We start from the raw sequence: 17,679 nt of genomic DNA on the forward strand, positions 1-17,679 counted from the left end.
CTCTAACAGACAGGGGGACACATACATACAGTTGTAACCCATCCAAGCTCAGCCTGTGTGCCCAGGTGGCCAAGAAGGCCACCAGCATCCTGGCTTGTGTCAGCACTAGTGTGGCCAGCAGGACTAGGGCAGGGATCATCCCCCTGGACTCAGCACTGGTGAGGCCGCACATCCAATCCTGGGTGCAGTTTTGGGCCCCTCACTACGAGAAAGACACTGAGGTGCTGGAGCGAGTCCAGAGAAGGGCAACGAAGGTGGTGAAGGGTCTGGAGCACAAGTGTGATGAGGAGTGGCTGAGGGACCTGGGGGTGTTTAGCCTGGAGAAAAGGAGGCTGAGGGGAGACCTTCTCGCTCTCTACAACTGCCTGAAAGAAGGGTGTAGCGAGGGGGGGTCGGTCTCTTCTCCCAGGTAACAAGTGACAGGACGAAAGGAAACGGCCTCAGGTTGTGCCAGGGGAGGTTTAGATTGGAGATCAGGGACAATTTCTTCCCCAAAAGGGTTGTCAAGCACTGGAACAGGCTGCCCAGGGCAGTGGTGGAGTCCCCATCCCTGGAGGGATTTAAAAGCCGTGTAGATGTGGCGCTGAGGGACATGGGTTAGTGGTGGGCTTGGCAGTGCTGGGTTAACGGTTGGACTCGATGGTCTTAAAGGTCCTTCCCAACCCAAACAGTTCTGTGATTCTGTGAAAGGCCCCTGGGCATGCACAACAGCCTGTTCCCCACAGATTAACAAGTTCCCCAAGCCAGCTTGGTACCCCTGGGCGATGCTGCCAGTGGCAAAGCTGATGATAATGTTTTCCCCTTTGCTTGAGGGTGCCATACAGAGCTCTGGGTGACAGCACACCCTTCTCCAAGTTTGTTGGCAAAGCTGGGAGGGGTGAGGGTGTGCTGCAAGCCCAGGAACACCCCAGGAGGGCTGAAATCAGAACAAGCCAGAAAAGCAGTTGCCTCCCTCGTCTAGACTAGGCTCCTGCGAAACACTTGCAGGATCAGCACCCTAACGCAATGCCTGATGTCACACGGGATGCGCGGACCCTCCTGCCCTGGGCTCTCCCTGCCAGACCCTTCTGCCTCCCAGCGTATTCAGCTGAACTAGGTTGAAACCCCACAACCCTAAAAACATCCACTCTAGTCCTAGGGACAGGAAAGCTTAATTGGCCTTTCATTTCCAGCTTGGTTTTTTTGGATTCTTTCCCATTCTTATACCCACACAAAAAAAGAGCTCTTGTGCTTCACATTTTGAATGTGTGGTACTTGGCCACACAAATGTCATACGGACATTTTTGTACTCGAGAAGCTGCTTCTGGCATGGTACTTAACTGCCAAGAAGCTCTAAGTTTAACCTGAAGAAGATTTCTATGTGAAAGACATGGAAAATTCCTGGAGAAGAAACTAAGATGGGTTTTTTCCTCTCAACTTCTAGCTGAAGCACCTCTCTGGCAGCTGGTTTAACTAGCAGAACCTATGTCAAAAAAAAAAAAATCCTATAAATTACAAGAGGTTTAGAAACTTGCTTGCTGCATGAAGTAGATAACAGCTAGTTGACATACTTTGGTGACAGATAAAAACATGGCCCGTTGCCATGGGATGCAAACACAAGGCACCTTCAGTTACGTGGGCAACACTACCCTGGGTCAACGCTTCCAGGTGTGGTTGATCCAGTCATAACCCACCTCCATGTGAAGGGCTGGCCTCTGCTCCTAGGTTCTTCAGGCAGACCCAGAGAGCCCTCTTTACTAGTCTACGCTTTGTTCTAGTAGCCTCTGGTATTGCTATAGTCAGTTTTCCCTCTGCAAAGAGAGATTTCAAATCAGGTATTTCTGTGGACAAGTCTTTTCTCCAAAAGCAGGGGAAAGAAGTGTTCAGAAATGTAACCTGTGAGGTAGCATGAGCGCTTCTGACAGTGTTAAGACAAAGCCACTCTGTAAACTACAAAGCCCTTAACTTAGTACTGCAGCCAGAAACCTTTAATCAATATTTACAACCTGGGTAAGGATGTGTTTATTCTGTTATGTACCTGAACAGATACAAAGGAGAGACTAGCTTTGGGAACATCTCACCAGTATATTTATTAGTCAGGAGCAATCTGTCTCAAGAGCGTGACCCATTTCGTACTTTCAATGGCATTTCATTACAGTGCAGCTGCACAAGGCTCTGTTCTCCCTGAACAGATGCTTGATATGCAGAAGGCAGACTTTAGCACACTACTTATTTACATACATAAGTTCCTGGATTTGTTTAGGTTTGAGGACAGTAGTTCAAGAGAAGTCTGTTTGTCTTAATCATTTGAAAAGCTTCTTTCTTTTCTTTCTCCACTGTTTATTGTCCACATCTTCAGGATCGTCAGGAGGATCTGGTATTACAAAGCCATCAGTCATTTTATAGTAGACTATTGTGGAATCTGACTCAACTATGGCCAAAGTAACTGACAGCGGGGTGTCGGGATCTTCTGGTGGGAGAGATGCTTTCTCCAGGATTTCTCTTATCCTAGAAGAGGAAACAATCGGTTAGAAAGGAGTCCACGACCACCTAACGATGGCACAAAGGTAAGTGCTCCACTGCTATTTTTATTCAGCCTGGTTTTATTCTGCAAATGTGTCTTCACTAAAGAAAGTATAATATAAAAACAGCCAAAGTCCAAAACCCCAAATCTAATAAAAATCCAAAGTAGTATAATCAAACAACAAAAGCAAATAACTAAGAATCTTATAGAAACACACCCAGTTACACACATCTCTGCTGGAAATGGCTCAAAACATGCTCCTAAGCTTTGCTTAGGTGTACATGCCTCGACTATCCTTCAACTACCACAATCATAGCATGGCAATCTCTAATGGCCTTGTTTTCATTAGATTAAACAAAAAATCTAATTGAATAACACGTGGTGTTCAATTAGAGAACAAAATCATCAAGACTTGTTCCATTTGCAGAGGTAAGTCTTCCAGCCTCTGTGCTTGCAGCTCTCTGCTAGACTGTGGAACCAAAGCCAGGTTTCTCTACCTCCCCGTCTAGACTAGAAGCCACAAGACCAATATTCTTCTTCAAGACAGTCTGCATAAATAATGTCTTCTTTAAAAATTCAAGACAAAGTTATGCAATTTTTCCTGTTCAGCTTATTTTAAGGATAACATGCCAGAGCCGAGGACAACACTGGGAGTAATACAGTTCCTGGAGCCCTTGTATTACTGTTCCGACTGGGGAGCAGGTCCTGAAGAAGTGCAGTGCCCAGGGGCAGAACAGTCACACTCCCCACAGCAAGCATTTCCCCAGGGAGCTTTCTCCTTCACCTAAAGCTCAGGTGCAAGAGGGCTCATCTGGGATTGCCAGGACAGGTTATGCTCTGGTGAGAGGTCAGCTATGCAGTGGGAAAAAAAATCGCCCCTTTCATGTGCCCCTGAGATTTCATTCACCAGAAAAGATGCATTTCTGAAGCTGGGCACTGTAGCTGAACATAAGGCTCTTTCTAAATCCATCAGCTTTCAAACTTTAATCATCATCTTCCTTCAAAACCTCTTTGATCCCTTAATAAAAGCCAAATGGAAAGCGGCAGAGAATAAGCAGCCGGCTGGAAAGCCTGTGCTATTAAGCCCGTGACCCTCTTAAGTATCCATCTGTGTTCTGACCTGTTCATAATTCAGCTTGGCTACGTTCAGTAGTGCCTTTTCTTTTGCTTTCACCACTGGCCCATATATAAGGCAATACAATATAGTCAGTCATTTCAGGCAACAGAGATACTGAGGCTGGGAAAATCACAGAATCACAGAATGTTAAAGCCATATTGTGGTCCTCCTGCCACCAGCACATTTCATAAGGAGAGAACAAACAAGCAAGGAGATACTGTCTTGGCCACTGGCAGAAGAGAGACACCTGCAAAAGACTCGTACTTCAAGCAACATGACAGTCACTTCTCTGCTCCCTGCCACCTTGGCACTTGGCAGGTGCCTCAGGCTCAGGGCCTCGCTGCGGGAACACTAACTGCACCGTGGGCATTGAGGAGAGCGTAAAGTCAAGCCTGCCTTCCAAAGCTGGAGGCAATTCATGGCTGGAGGTGCTCTGCAACAAGAAAGAAATGCATCCCACTACGAGCAACGCCTCAGTAGGTACCAAGTGAATCGCAGGTGCACAAGCAGGCACCACAGAATCACAGAATCAATCAGGCTGGAAGAGCCCTCTGGGATCATCGAGTCCAACCATTGCCCTGACACCACCATGGCAACTACACCATGGCACTAAGTGCCATGTCCAGGCTTTTCTTAAACACAGCCAGAGATGGTAACTCCACCACCTCCCTGGGCAGCCCCTTCCAATGGCTAATGACCCTTGCTGAGAAGAAATGCTTCCTAATGTCCAACCTGAACCTCCCCTGGTGAAGCTTGAGGCTGTGTCCTCTTGTCCTGTCGCTAGTTGCCTGGGAGAAGAGGCCGACTCCCACTGCGCTACAACCTCCCTTCAGGTAGTTGTAGACTGCACTAAGGTCACCTCTGAGCCTCCTCTTCTCCAGGCTAAACACCCCCAGCTCCCTCAGCCGTTCCTCGTAGCTCAGACCCTCCAGACCCTTCACCAGCTTGGTCGCCCTCCTCTGGACTCGCTCCAACACCTCAACATCTTTCTTGAAGTGCGGACTTCAAGGACTGCAGTAAGGAAGGACAAATGACCTGAATGTCTAAGGCACAGGAGTGCAGCGCTGTACCTCTGTGCTGATGCTGGGCACCTTCTGCCCTCATTATCACTGTCTCCAACCCCCCCCCTTAGGGGTACCTCCAGCACCACAATGTTTTGCCATAGCTCTGGCAGGTGCTGAGGGCCTGGGAAAGGATTCCAGATATGCTACACATGCACAGAGCAAGAATCCACTTGCCACACCTCAGCAGCTCGTGCCTGGAAGGAGCTCGGAATAAGCTGCCAATGGTGAAGCCGGGCGACTGGCAGAGACTCAGTTAGGGAAGAACTGCCCACGGCTTTTATGAAGCTGGGGATGTTAATCTCTCTCTTTCTCCCGAGAACATGAAATAACAATAAAAAGACAAATAAAAGGGCAAATATTTCTCTGGGAGAGATATTTGGGGACCCAAGAAAACCAAACTTGTGTTGAGCGTGGACAGTCCCATAGCTGGCAGCAGACTCAGGCAGTGGCCTGTATTCACCTGTCAGCCAGGGCAGAAGCTCCTTCATATTTTCTTTAGTCACTGTTTCTCTTCCTACTCTATTAGGGAGACAGATGTAACAGTGAGGCCTTAGATCTAGATTTCCCATCACTCAGTTTCTTCTTATACTGTCAAGCACAGACACCTGAACCTTTATTTCCCCCCATTTAGCACTTAGGCTTAGAAGATGCACCATGCAGCATCCCGACCAGCCTCTTCCTCATGAGCCACAACTTTGTCAGGACACATTCTGCAAACATGGTTCCCAGTGATACCAAGGGGTCCACAACGACTCTGGGTTTGGTTCCCCAGCTTTTACAAACCATGCTCCAACAGCGTGAGCCCCACAGAAGCCCTGGTGTTGAGCACTTGGCATGGACTGGCTCTGGCTCTACCTGGTTCCTTCTTTCTTTTCAGATCATACAGTCCAAAGTTTTCAGACCAGCTTGAAAACCCATCTGTAAAAACCAGTGGTGTCTGCATGTTCGGTGCCAGCTAGGATCTGCTCCCACCGAGCCAAATGCAAGCAGGATGAAGCCCTCAGTTTCCACCAAGGAAGCAACTTCACATTCACCTCACATTGCCAGAGATGAAATGGACTTAATCTCAAACATGTGAAGGAGACACTGTTACAAAAATGTAAGAGCTGGAATTTCTAAAGCCTACTGCATCAAGAAAAAGGGCTTTAGAAAAGACTTCCCAGATATCTACAACCTACAGTCAGTAGGGACTGCTTTTTTTCTACCAGAGAATTAGTTATAAGAGCAGGTTTAACTTAACATCATGCAATGACCACTGCCACTGAGGTAACAGCACTATGAGTGTCATCCTGCACCTGACTTTACTGCTGCATTCAAACTAAATGGCGACAGTGAACTTACCTGGTCTTCTATTACTGTTGCAATTAACAGCTTAAAAAGAAACCAAAACCTAACAACAAAACAAAACAAAGAAATTCATACAAATCCATTCAAAGAAAAGAGGGGAATTCTCCATCTTTGCCCCATCTTAGTTTTTTATTAACAAAAGACTTTCACACTAGGTAGGCCTTCACATGAGAAATCTGTACACCCTTTCCTAATCACAGGATCAATCAAGTTGGAAGAGCCCTCTGGGATCATCGAGTCCAACCATTGCCCTGACACCACCATGTCAACTAGACCATGGCACTAAGTGCCATGAATGATCTGCTCCTCACAAAATAACGTTGCCCTTTGCACTCCAGAGAAAGAAACAGGTATACGACTGGTGAACTTCAGGCAACTGTAGCTTGAGGTTTTAACTGCCTGCCCAAAAACTAAAAAAAGAACAGAATCACAAAGGAAAGACGACATGGGCAGGAAGTTTTGTGATGAACAAAATGAGTATTTCAGTGATGTATCCCATGAAAGTACCTCTGAGAAGCAGCAGAAACACTGAAAGCTCAGAGTAGTTTTATGGAGGTTGCATAGTGCTCCACTGAGCTGAAATGGAACTACTGCCTTCCCCACCATAAAAGCCAAAGGCTTTCAATCTGCCCTTTATACTTGGATGAATAATTCATTGCAGGCTTGGCCAGCCCAAACAGCTCCCTCCCCTCCATGCAGGGCTGGAGAGTCAACACAAGTTGGTCTCTGTACAGCTACAGAGATCATTGCTCTGTGCAGCGGAGTGCGCCATTGTACCAGGCTTGTTCGGACAGAAACCTCCCGTAAAGCACAACACCTTGAACTGCAGCATGGCTCACCATCAGGAACGCTGCTCCAGACCTAGCTGCAGGGCAGGCAGCAATGTTAACTTAGTGCCTTGAAATATATGGGAAGAAGCGTGTGGTGGTGGTGGGAGGTGTAAACGGACAGCACTGTTTCTTGGGATTTGTTTCCCAATTACAGGAACACAGGATGCTAGAAGAAACTCCTGTTCTTATAATGGAAAAAAAAAAATAAAACAAAAGAAAACACCACATGCCTCACTTGTCAGGAAAAGGAATTGAAACCCCAAGGAATATAAAGTTCTTTTTTCCACCAGGAGCTGAAAAAAGAAAACAAGACAAATTATGCAAAGGGGGGGAATCAGAATTCAGCAAAGTTCTACAAGATACACCAACTAGAGGACGTTCACTCATAGTCCTACATAACCATCAATCACTTTTAAACTATTGATAAAGAGCTGGCATTTAGAAGCCATTAATTACATTTTCAATGTGTGATTTACTGTATGAGTAAACTCAAAAAATGCCTATAGCAGAAGAGCTACTGACAAACTGTGAAGAGGATGAAGATAAGGATGTCACACTTCCAGTGCATTTAAAATAACAGTGCTCCTTACAAGCAAAACCACTTCAGATTAGAGGAAGATCTGTTTCACAAACTGCAGATTTAGAAGAGGATAAATCACTTCCAGTCCTCAGATATGCTTCTAAGGATGCTGATCAGCTTTAAAATGAAACATTTCTGTATTCTTCTTCCAACATTGTTACCATTTTAACAAAATAACCCTTTCCCTCTTAGCCTAAAACAAACCTTGCAGTCTCCATCACTTCATGCAACTGAATTCATCCTTCATTTCCAGCACTTGCATACAAAAACCAAACAGGGCAGTGACACAACATTTAATCTGATGGTTTATTAGCAACATTTGGCTTAGACAATGTTCTTTGTCTAGGACAGACAGCACATAATTCCACTAGATCCGGCATCTAACTCCCTCATCCTTGGAAGGATCAAGGCTTTCAATGCTGTCGAGAAAATCCAGCTGTCAACACTGTGAGCTCTCCTACACATGCTGAGCTTGGTTTATGCAAGTCATTTCTGCTAGCTGTGAAGGAGGACTACCTGTATCTAACTGCTTCATCCCCTTTGGGGAGCCACAGTTCTGGAATGTCCTGGCAGTCAGGTACCTGGTGTGCACTAAGCTGTCGTCTGCAGTAGTGAACAGCACACACATCCCAGCCAACGGACCTACGAATTCCTCCTGCAAGTATGAATCACTGCTAAATCCAAAGGCGTATAAACACAAGGTTCTCCAAGCCTCAGCCAGCTGTGTGTGGTTGAGAGAGCGGTCCAAGACAGACATAAGTTGCATCTTATTCTCCAGGTCTTTACTCACAGAAGATTCAGCCATCTTCATTTTAAGAGCACGCACGCACAGCATGAAGCCACTCCTCTGATGGTATGAGACTACTGTTTGCATTGGTGGTCACTTTGCTCCGGACCCTGTAATTTTGCGATTCAGTGAGTTACTGTGCAGCCCCGCACTGGCAGGGCAGGATGATCAGCATCCATCAAGCCGTTTGTAGAAGCAGACAGTGAGCTTAGTAAGCAGAACAGCTTTTGCCTTAAGCAGTTAACTGTCATGCATAAACTGGACATGATGAAATCTTATAATAGGCTAAAAAACATCGAGCAGAGTTTTTTTTTTTTGTAGGGCACTCATATTTACCGTTTGCTTAGGTGTCCTGCTGGTAATTTCCACAGCAACTTTACTACGGTCTTTTAAGGACATAATCCTCTGAGTGTCAGCCAAGCAGGAATCTTCATGAGACACCTGGGAAGGCAGAGCTTGGCTGAAGCGCCTTTGAGAGGAAAACTACCCCTGCAGCTCGTACCCGAGCCTTACTGGTTAGGCAAGGAAATCCTGCCCATAAACGCTGCCATTTGCTAGCTGCTGTTGCAGGGAGCACATTTCCAGGCCCAGCAACGAGGACAGAACGTTTTCACCCTCCCAACCCCCTCCAATGGCTTACTTTCAACCTTAAGTGAGCTGCCTGCACTCGTACTCATACCTCTTCCTCTACCTTTAGCAGGTAACACAAAAACCCAAAGCATTGCTTTGAACAGAATGGCAAAGTAGCCAAGTACAAAAGCTTTCCTGTCTACCTAGAGCTTGGTAAGTCAAGTGAGAAAACATAATTTAAGACATCAGATACCTAACAAGCCTCCTGCTATCAACAATCACAACAACAAAATACTCATCACTGTCAGAACAGAGGCAGTAGTACTGTAATACCGTTTCCAGCTCCTGTAGGATGCCTTTCTAATGGCCTCCCTCTACACTGCGTAACTTTGAGCTACAGTTACTGTCTGTACCCCCTGGTTTTTGCCTACTGTTCCAGCAAAGGAGCCGAGGAACTGACACTGTCCTTTCTCTACGAAGACAGAGCAGGCCCCTCTGATCAGTGGTGACCTGCTAAGGACATTCCAAGCATGCATAGACACGTTCAGTAACACAAATACAAGCATATATGATCTTCCTGCCTGACGACATCTATGGGCATCGAGCACATACAGGCTTTAATGGACTCACCTGGCATTACAGCCTGGTATTCAGCTCATTTCAGTGACAATACGCTCTATTTAGCTGCTCTGTAGCAAAACCTGGTCACAAACTGTACTTTTTAATCAATGTGACGCATTCACTCTTTGCTTCTCTAACACACATCCTTCCAGTAATGGATTCCATCCGCACTGGTGCCAGAAGCAGAGCAAACAGTATCACCACAGTACAAACAAGGCCAGAGGCTCCAAATGAAAAGCTCCAATGAAAAGTAAAAGATAGGACATACATGCAGCGCAATACCTCACTGTCATTAAAAGTCAATTAGAACATACTTGCTGGCATCGATCCAATGCCAGGAATCAAAGTTTCCAGCCTAGGTGGAAACCCACTACACTAAATAAGCACAACTCAGCGTGTAGGCGTAATTTCTCAAAGATCCTATATCCTAATTTGCTGCCTTCTTTTCCCACCTAGTTCGAACAGTGAACACCAGTGTGTCCCTTTCACACGTAATACAGCGATCGGTTTCTTGCAGAGAGGCTGAATGACAGTCAGCATTTCATCCTGCAAGATCTCTCAGAAGCTTTCCTCTCTGGTGGAGATCACACTGTATTTCTCTGTAAGAACGAGCCCACAAGAGTGACTGACCAATATTTGGAAATGGAAGATTTTTTCAGCTCGTAGATAGTACTCAAACCCATCTAGTAAGTTATTTTCTTCTCCCTCACAAATGCGCCCTCAGGAAAACACGTAGCAGAATTAAGATGGAAGTCTGTTTGCAAGAGACCCATCTGTCACTTCTAAAACCTAAAGAAAAAATATGCAAAAACCAGAGCATGTCTAAAACATCATTCCTAGAGCGCACACACACGTCTGCTAAGTGCAATTCATTAGCTACCTACTACTGTGTCAGGCTGCTGCCCACAGAGCAAGAGGAAACAGCAAACACGAGCAAGATATGTAAAGCCAGCCCTGAACACACGCTCCCAGCAAGAGTAGGAACAGAAGAAACTGGAAAACATGCTACCATATGATGCAGCTGAAATAGCTCAGGTCTTCAGAGACATCACAGAATGGCAAATACCAGCAAGAGAAGGCAGCTGTTATCAGACAGCAAATCATACTGTGCATTGAGGCTGCTCTAAGGGCCAGTTAAAATACCCTGTAAAACTAATGAAGCAGAATTTCTCTAGGCTGCAAATATCTGTAACATCACAAGGTCATAGCTGTGTTGTCCTCCGCTTAAGAATTATTTAGTCTTGCACGCGTGAAGTAAGTCAAAATCACAGCTCAAAGGACAGTTGCACATTAGATTCTGGATAAGTAAGAGGAATTTCCAGTTGAAAGCAGCCAAATTATACTTTCAAAACAATAAGCAAACCAACCCAAACACACCAGGCTTATCCATAGATTCAACAATAAAAAAAGGTTTATTCTTAGATAGGTCCAAGAGGATTTCTTTCCTCTTAGGTACTTTAAAGCCCAGTGACACAAAAAGTATTGCTGGATTTCCCAGACTACAAAAAAAAGCAGCACAAGAATGTCCAAAACATAAGCTGTGAAGAGAGGGAGAAGCAGAGACTGATGCAGCTTAGAAAATTAAAGAAATCTCAACTTGGCATGTATGTTTGCAGCACCCAAAACGACTCTGCTCACAGGCTGAGATACTGCTTTCCTCTGATACTCCTTTTTTCCTCCTCCTTCCCTCCTGACCAGGTCAGCAGCTGCCTGTTAAATATATCTGTTCTTCATTTTATCGTTCTGGTAACACAAGCCAAACACTGACCACATCCTCACCTCTCGTGGCTTAACGATATGTGCACCGGTACCGGCACCATCACTTGGAGACTGTCCTGTTCTCTCTGACGTGCATGTAAACATACGAGTTGCAGTTCCGCTACTCCGACGTGCTTCACTTCATGCCAGTTTCTCCCTAGAAAGGTTCATCATGGATGAGAAGGAACAGAACACAAACCACAAGTTTTAATCAGTCACATATCAAATTTGGTATTTAAGTTAACATCTTAGGTTCTGTTTTCCCTCCCTCTCCTCACAGGACATTTCCCATGAGAGACAACTACCCCATTCATGTCAAGTTCCCCTTCTGAGAAACAATCCTGTTAAGAAAACCCCACGGGAGCAGTACTAGTCTGCTGACTACAGAGCTACACTGATTGATGGTGAACAGGGACCTGTCTGACAAAGCTTTGTTTCAAAAAGGCAAAAAGGAGACAAAAACCATCTTTGTCATCCGCAGCATAAAACCGTAATCCAACTTAGAACTTCATCAGTACCCTAAATTGTGACAGAGCAGGTGCTAAAAGCATCATTATTGATGATACCCAGTTCTTCCCTTCTGCTCCAAGGGATAAGGCTACAAGTTTTCCTTGCAGGACTACAGTAGCCTTCTCTTAAAGCCTATTAAGGCATTTTCTTCGGAGGTGTAACAATAACACAGTACTTTTCGGCCTGTAAAATCCCTCCCTTCCCTGACCTTGAGAACCACCAGCTTCAAAGAGAAACGGAAACATTTTTATTAGGCTGGCTGCCTGCCTACCTACAGTCCCTTTTCAATACAGCCAACTTGGAAGAATCGCAGGCAGAAGTTTATATATCACATAACTCCGCTCCGCTCTTACAAGATACCAGAAAACTACACCACATTTGTCATAATTATTGCCACCAGATTTCCAAATTATCTTCTTTCCTATAGGAATCCTTGCCCTTTCCAGAAAACAGCACCCTAATCAGGCTGGCACACATCAGCTAAATGGTTATCAGTTAATTTTGACGTTAATTTACAAATGAGGATTTTATGACCAGCACAACCACTGAACTTGTAACTTCACCTTTCTATGTTCCTTTTCCTTCCCTACTCCTCTTTTGGGTTTTTTTTTCTTACATGCTGAATGTCTTTGCTCTGGCACACTTGCACCTGTAACTGCTGGACAAAATGGGCCTTAACCTTCGTAAAGGCTCCAGGCAGGTGCAGGATAGAAATATTCTGTGCCAAAATACCATCTGTTTCTTAGGTAACCCATCACCGTATTAAGTTTCAAAAAGAACGCCAAGGACTTTTGGAGCTGGGCCTGTGCAAACCGCATGAAGTTCAACAAGGCCAAGTGCAAGGTCCTGCACGTGGGTCGGGGTAATCCCAAGCACAAACACAGGCTGGGCAGAGAATGGATTGAGAGCAGCCCTGAGGAGAAGGACTTGGGGGTGATGGGTGACGAGAAGCTCACCATGAGCCGGCAACGTGCACTGGCAGCCCAGAAAGCCACCCGTGTCCTGGGCTGCATCCCCAGCAGCGTGGCCAGCAGGGCGAGGGAGGGGATTCTGCCCCTCTGCTCCGCTCTCGGGAGACCCCCCCTGCAGTGCTGCGTCCAGCTCTGGGGCCCCCACACAAGAAGGAGGACATGGAGCTGTTGGAGCGAGTCCAGAGGAGGCCACGAAGATGCTCAGAGGGCTGGAGCACCTCTGCTATGGAGACAGGCTGAGAGAGCTGGGGCTGTTCAGCCTGGAGAAGGCTCCAGGGAGACCTTCTAGCACCTTCCAGTATCTGAAGGGGCTACAGGAAAGCGGGAGAGGGACTTTTTACAAGGGCATGGAGTGACAGGACGAGGGGGAACGGTTTTAAACTGAAAGAGGGGAGATTGAGATGAGATATGAGGAAGAAATTCTTTGCTGTGAGGGTGGTGAAACACTGGCCCAGGTTGCCCAGAGAAGCTGTGGCTGCCCCCTCCCTGGCAGTGTTCAAGGCCAGGTTGGATGGGGCTTGGAGCAACCTGATCTAGTGGAAGGTGTCCCTGCCCATGGCAGGGGGGCTGGAACTAGATGGTCTTTAAGGTCCCTTCCAACCCAGACCACTCTATGATAATATGACTTTTGTAGGAAAGGTCCTGCTAGCGCACAAAGTTTAATAGCACCTAAAGGCAAACACATTTGTTGGGGTGTCTACCCAGTCACTTCATTGAATTACCTTCTAAGAGGTCCAGGTACACCACAAACGCAGCGTAGATTTGAGCACTATCAGATATATCAAGAGACATCATTTCTGTGAACTGAAACCCAAAAAGCAATGCTGGTGAAGGAACACAAAGTTATATTAAGAATACACAGACCAAACCCAGAAGCTGTACAGCTATCTAAGCCACTGAAGTCTGAAACCAGTTTTAAGGACTAACAGGCAATAAAAAAACAGGAGTTGTTTTCTGACAGCACCTTAAGAGCTCTTTTTTTCCACATTCCCCCTGTTTCAGCCTTTATGAAAGCAAGCCAAATAAATAAGTGAGGAACAGCAACTATTTCTGGAACAGATCTAGCTTTGTGGAGAAGGGCTCTGATTTTCACCTATTTTTGCTGCAGTACATCAACATTAGACGACAGCCAAATTAAATACCTCCATGTTTTCAGCACACTAAAAATTAAGCTGGAGTCAAAGCCGAAGACACTTGGCGTTTCCCAGCTGCGATTTCAGCGTTTACAACCCCGTCCCCTACTAAAAGCCGCATTCCCCAACGACCCCACCGGCTCTCCTCAGGGGCCAGGGGACGAGCCCCCTCAGCAGACCCAATATAACGAAAACGTTATGTTAAACCCCCCTCCTCCAGCACCCCTGCTCGGGGAGGGGGACCCGCTTCACCGGCCCCTCGGGCTGCCCGTGATTCCCTCCGTGCCCACCAGGCCCCGGGCTGCTCCTCAGAGCCATGGTGCGGGGAAATCCTGTCAGGGGCCGGGAAAGCGGGACCCCTCCGAGTGACCGAGGGCCCCCCGCCTCAGCGAGGTGGGCCCTGACAGCAGCCCCCCCGCCGCTCCCGGGCAACGAAGGGCCGCGGAGCTCCGCGCCCCCACGCACAGGCCTACCGTGGGGTGAGTGACCATCCAGTTGCCACCGGCCCGGCCCCCCGCAGAAGAGCCCCCCGCCGGGCCGCAGCCCCCCTCCGCCGGCTCCATGCGCTCCGCGGTGTAACCCGGCTTCGCTCCGGGCGGCGCCGCGCAGCCAAGCGCTCCCCCGGCAACTGCGGCGGCGCCGCTCCCGTTCCGCGTCCCCCCCGTTCCGCTTCTTCCCCCCCGAGGCCCTCCTTCCCCCTGCAATTAAACCCCATTAATGCCAGGGTGACACCTACACCTTGTCGCAGCGGGCCCTCGTGCAGTCCCCGAGGCTCGAAGGAGGCCTGGGGGTTTCAGACCCCACCTGGAGCAGCAGGAGGGAGCCCAGAAGGTGCCCTGTGCAGACCTGGCAGGAGAGAGAAGGCCGCAGAAGAGACCTGGAGAAGTTTTAGGGGAACAAGGTAGGCTTTATAACCCAGGCACAAACTTCAGCCTGTTTGGGTTTAGAATGTTTTCCATGGGAGGCGGGGAGCTTTGGCATCCTTACCTCAGGGCCAGCGGAGCCGCCAGCGAGGCCTCCCTGAGAAAGGTGGGCCTGAGGGGTGAGAGGCAGGCGGTGAGGGGACAGCAGCCACGTCCATGGGGCTGGAGGGCGTCGGTGTGAAAGATGGAGGATTTTAGTCTTGGGGGAAAGAAAGGGAGATAATCGTGCGGAGAATCAACCGCAGGTGAACATAACAAAGCCTCATCTGAGTGAAAGTCCCCTTGGAAAGAGAGAGAAATGCCTGGAGAGAGAGGATGAAGGGAGAAGCAGCGCAAAACAGAAACAAAAGCAAAGAATATGTTATTAAAGTATGGTGTCCAAAGCTTTTATAGCCTGGTTAAGAGATTTAGATTCAAGGCATTATTATTAAAAGCATCTTGGACTGCTTCACTTAGGAATATCTCTGACTTCCAGCGCGAATATGGTTTGCTGAATGCAAAGCGTCCCAGGTCTGGCTTTACCAGCTCCATCTGTCTTGGCACCTCTTTTGATAACTTTCAAACACTGACTTAAATGAAGTCAGGCCTGTCTCTTACGGCATTTTGAAAGCTGGTGTCCATGCACAAAAAAAGCTGTGTGCTGTTTTTAACAGATATAGAGAGCATCTTGTAACATCAGATGAGAGACTGCAAGCCCTTGCTTGTACACTGGGCTTGTTCTTGATCAGGCCACACCAAGAAAATTCTGGCTGACGTTGGAAACTGCCAAACAGCTACACTGATGAGAGGAAAGTCCATGTGTGATCTTCAGATGATGAGGTTGATGCAGGGCTGAGTGAAAAATGAACAGTGTTGTCTTTAACCCTTCTTATTATATCATAATCATTAAGCCTATAAACAAAGCATCAGTGAAAATTAATCTGAGGCCAGTCTTACCCAAGCAATTTTGAGGAGGTTGGCCTGTTTAAAAAGCATTGTTTTAGCCAGCTCTTCAATTCCCTGGGCACAAAAGAAATTTTTTTAAAAAAAAAAAGGTAAAAAAGAATCCAATCTTTGAGACTTTCACGGAAGAGTTGGCAAACAGTAGTTCACTTGGCTGCTGGGAAAAGAATTGGATTGATTTGAGTCCTCAGAGATGAAGAAGCAAATGAAAGGAAATAGACTTGTCCAGAGATTCTTGTAGGTCTGTATATATGATAACGCTTTATCAGAAGGATGAATCCACTGTTTTCTACTGCATGGGAATCAAGTCAAAATTAGAAGAAAGCTGCCACTGAGAGAATTTTTTACTTGCCAAACCAAGGGAGTATGCCATTGCCAGAGGCAGTTCTCACCACTGGGTTGTTCTTGTTCGGTGTGGATATTTAGTGGAGGCTGAAACAAATGGCCTAAATTTATTTCTGTGGGATGTACGTCTGCAAAAAGCTGTTTCTTCCTCAAAGCTAGAATATTTCACCACAGGGCGGTTAGTTGTCGTGTCACAGCAGGATTGGGTCTTGGCTTAAATAAAAATACAGGATATAATTTTGGCCACTAATAAAGAAGTCAAAAATGTATACAAATTTATTTGCATATGCACATGAAGATAAATGCATTTATAGGCATAAGAATGACGTGAATTGTAAGGGTAACTGTTGACCTGAACTTTCCAAACTTTCACCCATGCTGTGTGGCTGGGAAATGAAGAAATGAAGCTGAATTGACTCCTTTCTCTTATGCATGGAGAAACATCTCATGTTTCAGCCATCTCCTGTTCTCTCTCCAGGGTAAGGCCGGATTTTTTCTGTTGTGTACCAACATGAGGCAGCCTGCAAAGGGAGTTGTGTGAGCGAGGGGAAAGTCATTTTTGAAGAGAAAATTACTGCTTATGGGGTGCTGCTGGAGGCATTGCGTTTGCCCTCAGCAAACCATTATGGCTCTGACGCTGTTCACAAAACAAAAAGAAGGGAGTAGCCTGAAAAGAGCTGAAGCCACTTGAGATTTCACTGAAGATGGCAAGAGCCGCACAGGCTCAAAGCACCCTCAGCCTTCTGCAAACATGCTGACTGCAGTAACACGTAACCGGGTCGCACCTTTACGCTTTGCGTTGCACGTAGGACAAAGCCATGGCTTGGCAGGCTCTGCCTCCCAGGTCTTCCTTTGTTTTTTGGGGGGGAAATAGTCTCTGCTTGGCCCTAACCCTGACTCTGCTGTGCTCTGGGCTACGGGAGAAGGCTGGCCCTGCGTTCCCTCACGTGGGAAGGGAGCGCTTGGTACGCAGCCCGTGTTGTTGCACCTGCATCTGCGGAGGAGGCACAGCAAAGAGGAGTTCCAGGAGGTGCATATTTCCCCTCCAGCTGCCACATAGCCTCCTAAAAATGGGATTGTGACCCAGCTTGAACATCCAGTGGATGACAAAAGCCAGCTGCCAGCCCTCCACGTCAAGCGTAGTTCAGTAGCATGAGTCCCTGTCCTCCCCGCGAGCGGGCAACAGCAGCATTATGTGCACGTGGATTTGGCTGGCTCCTGCAAACCTCTAATCACTTCATACAGGCTACAAAGCTGCTCCTTCTATTTGGTGAATGAATCCAAGCATAAAAGCAACATGTGGCAAACTAACCAGGGAAGAAAAGCTTCATTAATGTATCATTCTAGAAGGACAATTATAAAGTGTCGTGAAGGGCAAACAGGAGGAATATATTTTCATTGATTGTTCAGGAAGATGCTTAAAAATTGCAGAAGCTTCTCAAATTTTAGTGCGGATGATTTAACCTCTGGAGATTCTTTATGGAAGTTACAGTTTTCCTAGGATGTTCCTTTTTGCGTTAGTTTTTGGAGGAGTCATCTGATCAGGAAACCGAGACAATATAATTTGGTGTGTGTGATAAATTACAGTCTATAAACCAAGAACACTGCAGACATGAACTATATGTGTGCTACCTGGGCTGCAACCAATTCACAATGGGATTATGGATAATTGATAAAC

General features: G+C 46.8%; 1 protein-coding gene across 1 annotated transcript; it reads right to left on the reverse strand.

Annotated features, from left to right (window-relative positions):
• Positions 1 to 2,044: 2,044 nt before the first annotated feature.
• Positions 2,045 to 14,379, reverse strand: TSEN15 (tRNA splicing endonuclease subunit 15). Its single transcript, XM_068416894.1, has 4 exons — positions 14,265 to 14,379; positions 13,381 to 13,462; positions 11,199 to 11,334; positions 2,045 to 2,487 (listed from the first exon to the last, which is right to left on the reverse strand). The coding sequence occupies exons 1-4, from the start codon at positions 14,352 to 14,354 to the stop codon at positions 2,283 to 2,285; spliced, it is 513 nt and encodes a 170-aa protein (XP_068272995.1). The 5' UTR covers positions 14,355 to 14,379; the 3' UTR covers positions 2,045 to 2,282.
• Positions 14,380 to 17,679: the final 3,300 nt, after the last annotated feature.

Source organism: Nyctibius grandis, chromosome 21 (genome assembly GCF_013368605.1).
Source record: "Nyctibius grandis isolate bNycGra1 chromosome 21, bNycGra1.pri, whole genome shotgun sequence".
Classification (NCBI taxonomy): Eukaryota; Metazoa; Chordata; class Aves; order Nyctibiiformes; family Nyctibiidae; genus Nyctibius; species Nyctibius grandis.